The sequence below is a fragment of the Poecilia reticulata genome, linkage group LG16, assembly GCF_000633615.1.
Source record: "Poecilia reticulata strain Guanapo linkage group LG16, Guppy_female_1.0+MT, whole genome shotgun sequence".
NCBI classification, from domain to species: Eukaryota; Metazoa; Chordata; class Actinopteri; order Cyprinodontiformes; family Poeciliidae; genus Poecilia; species Poecilia reticulata.
Window position 1 is genome coordinate 29,699,408 of NC_024346.1, and position 7,162 is coordinate 29,706,569.

The 7,162-nt window shown below is 40.1% G+C and overlaps 1 protein-coding gene across 3 annotated transcripts in view; it reads right to left on the reverse strand.

Annotated features, from left to right (window-relative positions):
* Window positions 1-7,162, reverse strand: part of ascc3 (activating signal cointegrator 1 complex subunit 3) — a 368,707-nt gene that overhangs the window by 55,763 nt on the left and 305,782 nt on the right. For all 3 annotated transcript variants that reach the window (XM_008432855.1, XM_008432856.2, XM_008432857.2), the window contains 6 exons: window positions 5,074-5,294; window positions 4,700-4,785; window positions 4,422-4,588; window positions 4,102-4,247; window positions 2,958-3,078; window positions 2,551-2,693 (listed from right to left, as the gene is read on the reverse strand). In XM_008432855.1, the coding sequence (XP_008431077.1) occupies window positions 2,551-2,693; window positions 2,958-3,078; window positions 4,102-4,247; window positions 4,422-4,588; window positions 4,700-4,785; window positions 5,074-5,294 (884 nt within the window). The remainder of the gene's footprint in view (window positions 1-2,550; window positions 2,694-2,957; window positions 3,079-4,101; window positions 4,248-4,421; window positions 4,589-4,699; window positions 4,786-5,073; window positions 5,295-7,162) is intronic.

A 7,162-nucleotide genomic window follows, 5' to 3' on the forward strand; every position in this document is an offset into this window, starting at 1 on the left:
GATGTGGTCTCAACAAACCCATGACACTTCAACAATATTATTTTACCTTTTATCTGGAAATAGTGTCTGTTTATTCTTGCCATACAGTCCTCTGTATTAATTGCTCGAAAGGTCTTGCCATACCAGTTTATTCCTCTATATTTACTTTAGCTCAGTGTTTCTCAACCCTTTTCGGGCCAGCGCCCCCCTAGCCTTTATCCAGGTCCCTCACCGCCCCCCAAAAAATTGTAGGCTACTTTGCACTGACAATTATTTTATTATTAATGTTACTATCATTATTTTAGATGTTTTGAATCGGCGCACCGATTATGTTTTCCGGTACACTTCAGCGCGCCTTACGCTCCTTCACCTCGCGCACATAACGGGGTAAATGTAGCGAGTTTTACCCAAAACCTATCGGCGTCTGGAGGAGGGGGGTTGGGGGGAGGCGAGCGTATGTTTCTACGCTCCTTCATGGGGGGTGCCGATTTATGTTTTCGCATCCACCTGAATAATGTGTAGTTACGCCCCTGCCCATGACACTTCAACAATATTATTTTACCTTTTATCTGGAAATAGTGTCTGTTTATTCTTGCCATACAGTCTCTGTATTAATTATTACTCTAAAGGTCTTGCCATACCAGTTTATTCCTCCGTATTTACTTTAGTTTTAGTTTATTCTTGCATTTAGTTCTTCATTCATTTCCATTTAGTTTCATTTGATTAGTATTATCCTCTCTTGGTTTGTTGCTGTGTCCACTTTAGTTTCTTTCCTGTTGCTAGATTTATTTTATCGATTATTGACCATCAGTAATTTTCACTCATCACCTGCTGCGCCGCCTAATCATCATGTGTTTCACATCATGTGTTTATTTTTCACTGTTCAGCGTCGGATTCTCTGTTTTTATGCCATAATTCACGTCTAGTTCGTCGCTCCGTTTTGCCCGCTTCTCATGTTWCAGAGTTTTGCGCAATGTGCGCAGCGGTTTTTTTTTTTTTTAGCCCCTAAGGTGCAGGGCGGTCGGGAAACATATCGATGGGGAAAAGGCAGACTGACACAAACATTTTAAAACAACGGAAACAATTTCTGCATTCTGATTATTGAAATTTAAAAGTGCTGTGGTACCGTTGTTCAATCATGTCGGACCACTTACAGCTCCGGTGTTAACGCTATAAAATGAACGCTCTCTGTGGTATCACCCATGGAGGGATTTATTTATTTAAATGGGTTCATTTTTCAGAGGGATACAAAGTGAAGGAAGGTATCGTGATTTTAGTAATTACATGTTTATAAGAGCGATTTTCTGTTGTCCTTCCATGAAAGGGGGCAGCTTTCAAACGGAAATAAAACACTTTTTAATATAAATTGCTGCTTTGACATGATCACAGAACTGCCAAAACGTATGTAGCTACATAAATACCAGACAAAGTGAATCACAGCAGCGTCATCAGCCGGTGTAACGCTGAACTGATACGGAGCTGCGCCATGAAGCTACAAACACTGAATAGAAGAAGAGCTGCCATCGATACAGTTGCAGCCAAGCATGGTTTAATGTTACACAATACAGTTTTACAATGTTGCTCAGTCTAAACTGGTATTGTTGTGGATTTAAGGGGTAAGGTTTACCTTCGACCAAACACCCCCCAAAGGCATCCCAGCGCCCCCCTTTTGTAAAAATGTCTGCCAGCGCCCCCTGCAGTCCTCTGAACGCCCCCTGGGGGGCGGTACCGCCCACGTTGAGAACCGCTAGTTTAGAGGAAAGAAAATTGTACACTATTTCTGATAACTGCACATTATTTTTATGTCATAATCTTGTCCTTACTGTACAGTACATTATTCTAGTTATTATTTTAATATTTTTTTTATCTGTGTAAACCTACCACAGTGCTGTTGTTACATCTGAATTTCCCCACTGAAGGATAATAAAGAAAATATTTCTACTATATTATAAAAATCCCAATTGTATAAAAATATAAAAGTGTAGCTCTTGCAGAAAAAAAGCATGCAACAGGAAAGGCAAATACAATTTCTCAAGATTTTCTCATGAGTTGGCACACCTTTGCCAACTGTCCCAAATGCCATTCCGAAGACACGAAGCACACTGTTTCAAACTGTTGGTCTAATTCAAAACTATTTAATTTGTTAAAGAGCATTTTAAAACAAACAAAACAACTTTAAAAAAAAGCTTACTCTGAACATTTAGATATCAACACCAATGATACTTATTAGCAACAGCAGTATAATATTTGCCATTTTTAATCACAAACTCACCAATAAACTCAGGTTGTAGTTATCCCTGTTCAGCAAGTTTAAGCCACAGCCTGAAGTCAGACTGTTGTGTTTTTGATGCATGTACTTATCTTTACTACGTTGATAAGGTTTTTATTGTGAAGGTTTGCCAAATTAAAGCTACAAAAAAGTTATAAGCCTTCAAGTAATCAGCCTAGCTGGCCGGCCCAGTGTGATCAGATCTTCAGATACGATGCTGGTAGTTGGAACAAATCTGTAATCTTTTCTCTGAATGAAGGCTGATTACTGCGGTTTGGAAACAGGACAGGGTGTCAACATACCATTCTCTCATCTTGGTGCAGCCACTGCTTGGGGTTGTCCTCTGTGGCCAGATAGGCAATCAGGTCCAGGGCAGTCAGACGGGTTTGTCTTCTTGATGACACAAAAATCAACACTGGCTTGGCAGGTGAATGACTGCGTATTGCTACAAAGAAATGTTCAGAAATATATTGGCTAATACTTCTTAGGATTGAATAGGAATTTTCAAGTCCCACATCCAACACATAATTTATGATAAAAACATACATATGTTGATGCTTTCTATCTCAGCAGCTGTTTTCTCTGTAATGCTAAATGTTAGACAAATCTTTTTGCTTAAAAACCTTTAGAACCTGATCTCACAGTATCTGACACAGAAGACGACTGCTTATGACTGTATGAAGACATGAATGTGAATGTGCAGCTGGACCTTGGAAAGTGGGTTTGTTCATGCTGGCCATTCGGGGACAGTAGTGTTGTCCTGGGAAACCATGAATGTGAACTTCCAGTGGGACAGGACGCACAGATGGACGGAAGTTAAACAACCCCACCTGTTAGACAGCACCAGGGAAAATGGACAAAAGGGAAAAAAATAGAAAATGAATGAGAGCAGCTGGAAAACTGAGGCTCCCTCTGGCTGTGGCATGAAAGCAGCAGGACACTGGTGGCCTTTTCTTTAACCTGTGATGTGCCTGACTAACTGGATCTGGTATTCTGGTGTGTTCTATCCTGAATGTCTAGAAATGCATGAGAGCGATGGAGTGGGCTGGGCAGCTTCCATCCCAGCAGCAGCGAAGCAGCCAGATTTATGGATGGCACACATTCCTCTGGGGTTACTGGAACTGGACCTTTCTGTGATTCTGAGCAAACACGAGGATAACACACTTATTGTGCTCTGCAGAAATAAGTAAGAGACTTTAAAAATAATAGTGGATCCAGCCCTGTAACACAAGTGAGTTCTTTAGGTTCTTCAATCTAATTTAGCCCTAAACCTAATACTTCTGAGATACAAATTAAAAATCAATTTTTTCCATTTTTTTCCGCTTATCCGGGGTCGGGTCGCGGGGGCAGCAGCTTCAGAAGGGAGGCCCAGACTTCCCTCTCCCCAGCCACTTCTTCCAGCTCCTCCGGAGGAATCCCAAGGCGTTCCCAGGACAGCCGAGAGACATAGTCCCTCCAGCGTGTCCTGGGTCTTCCCCGAGGCCTCCTCTCGGTGGGACGTGCCCGGAACACCTCACCAGGGAGGCGTCCAGGAGGCATCCTKACCAGATGCCCGAGCCACCTCAACTGGCTCCTCTCGATGTGGAGGAGCAGCTGCTCTACTCTGAGTCCCTCCCGGATGACCGAGCTTCTCACCCTATCTGTTAAACCAGAGCTGTTTAATCATGTAACACTATTATTAAATGGTGCTGCTGTTTGATACCCCTTGCACCACTTAAATCCACAAGTCAGGGATGATGTTATAATCAATAACTCACATAGGACATTGTGCTGCATTCACAAGCACTCCAACATTCTGATATTTACTCATTTAAACACTAGTTCAGACAGACCATGTGTTTTTTACAGTTCACCTGTTGAATTCCCAGCCAGTCAGCGAGGTCCCGAGCATTGGCCAGAGCTGTGGACAGACCAACCACTCTCACTGCCTTTGCAGTGTGAGAGGAGATGAAGTTAGTCCTGGACACAATTACCTCCAACACAGGGCCTCTGTCCTCACCTGGACACACAGTTCAATTTACATACGCATGTCAGCAGCAGAGAATGTGTCAGAAAATGTAGTTTATTTATCTCTACCTCATCATAGCTCTTTAGAGGTAATAAACACTCTCAGAGAGGTCATCTGGATGTATATGCTGCTTTTCATAACCACATAACACAGAGTGACACCTACCCAGCAGGTGGATCTCATCTATGATGAGAATGGCTACTTTCTGAACATAGCTCCTGTTCTGCCAACTTCTGCTCACTCCATCCCACTTCTCTGGTGTGGTGACAATGAGGTCAGCTTGTGCAATAGCTCTCATATCTGGAGTAACGTCACCAGTCAGCTCTACTACTCTTCACACACAAGAAACAGGAAAAAGAATGACAGCTCTGCAAAACTGGTAAACTTACCATCTTATCACAACTCCTGAGAGGTGGAGCTTTTCTATGAGGAGTGTCACTTACTTTTTCCCCAGTTTTTCTTCAATCCTGATCTTCCAGTCCTCAATTCTCTCTCTCACCAAAGCTTTTAAAGGGGCAATGTAGACAACCTAAATGGCAACAATTAAGAAAAAAAAGGTCAGGAATGACTTGATAAGCTGAGCCATCAAAAAATTACACCTTATGTATGCGAAACTTCTGTTTTGATTAATACAGAAAAACATGTGAGAAAGTCAAAGTTTACAGAAAATAAAACCCAGCTTCCCGTATTGCTAAATATTTGCAAAGTACTTCTACATTGTTTCCAGAATCAATGTGACAGTGAAGACATCCAATAAACTCAATTAGAACTGATGCAAAAACACACACAAAGCAAAAAGAGCCTCAGTCAGTCTAACCTTAGAGGAGGGATACTTGCTGAAGACCCGGAACATGGCAAGCTCGGCTGCAATGGTTTTCCCAGAGCCTGTTGGTGCCCCCAGCAGCACATTGGTGTCAGTGTGGTACAGTGTGTGGAAGATCTGTGTCTGGATGGGATTAAAATGAGTGAACTTGTATAAACTCTCAAACTCTTGGTTCCCCAGAGCTGTCACAGGCAATGGCTGCAGGTCCAGAAGTTCTGAGCAGAATAAAAGAGGAAAACCAGAATGAAATCCAACATATCCACCCGGTTACTGTTGCAACAAAGAGCCATGCATGACAGCAAATATATCTAGACACAGAGTGTCACAGAACAGAGCGTGTAGAGATATCCTAACCAAGACAGGAATTATACTGAAGATTCGAGATCAACCCTGCACACAATACAACAATACAGCTACAACTTTACATTTACTTTGTAATTCATCAGTTGTACACAAACTAAAACTATATTAGCTTAACCAAATCGTCAAATCAAGTTAATCGGAAATAACAGAAATTTAATTGGACAATAGATAATTTTAACTTCATGTGGCAAAATTATCCACTCCTTTTTTTTTTTTTAAATGAGCTGCTGTACATCAAGATTCTTCAAGACCTCTTCCATTGGGAGAAGCAAGTTGACCTCATCATGTGCAGTAATGCAGCTGTCTTCTGAGCCTAAACTGCACGGTCTACCTGTGACAGGAACCACAAACTGACCACAATAATGCTGCTGGGTTTAAAGAGATGTGTGGAGGATATAAAAGCTCACATTCATTACACAGTACATTCAACAAAACCTTTCAAAACAAACATGTCTCTTTAATATAATCACAGCACTGATCGCTGATGGTTGACGTCCTGTGAAAACAGGGAAGCAATCTCTCAGCTCATAAAATGTATATTTTGCCGAATCACCCTACTATTTCCTTCTCCCACCCCTAAGAAGAGTCCAATGTTAGATGAATTCTTTAAACATCAGGCTTCACATATGACCATCCAGGTTATTATGAACTGTTACACATTTTAAGCCACATTTCAACCATTTATTAAACAATGCAAATGAGGTGGGCTTTCTAAACACAGCAACATCTATTTTTTCCAAGAACAGCATGCACTGTATGTCAAAACTTTACAATAGAAAACTTGCATTGCTATTTACTTAAAGCACTTAAACTCCAATGCACTATCTTAAAAACTTGGTTACTTGGAAAATACCCTAATTTCTAGACAATTGAGTGCACCTGAATAAAAGCCACACCTAATAACTTTAAAAAGAAAACAAAATTGCACATATATAGACCAAACTTGTACATAAAATGCAGGTGTAACATGAATACATTTGCTTTGTGGACACAAGCAAAAAAAAAAAAAAAAATTATTATTATTTGTTTGCTTGTAACCCTAACCCTTACCCTATATATATATATTAGAGATGTGCCGATCAGGTTTTTTCCTGCCGATACCGAAACCGATCACCCATGAGGGCCGATCACATAATAATAATTTTTTAAAAATCATAAACACTACCGTTTACATTATGTGGAAAAAGGAACCATGAATTCACCTTAATTTAGACAAAAACTTTTTTTAAATAAATTTTTACAAGAAGAAAACTAAACAAAACAGGCATTGTGCAAATTGTACTGCTATTGATAATACTATCTTTAACAGACTGATAACATATAAAGGCTCCGAAGAGGCTAAATAATGCAAAGAGAAAAAATAAAAACTCAGTGATTCTTGAGAATAGGGACAAAATATATTTTTAGTATTTCTTTATTTGTTTTAAGCTATTATACTATATTGAGTTCTGCTCCTGGACCAGGGCTTTTACCACCGACTACAATGTTTAAAATAAAAAATATTCAGCAAACACCAGGAAAATATACATTGTTGTGCTCACATGACCCAGGTTAGTTTAGTCAGATATTTGAAAAAAATTATATTTTGTGTATATTTTATTCAAATTGTGTGCTTTATCCATAGGACCTGTTTTGTCCCTATTCTCAAGAATCACTGACCTCTCAACATTGCCAAAAAAATTCCGGTATAAAACTTAACATTCAAAGGCAAATACAGGTT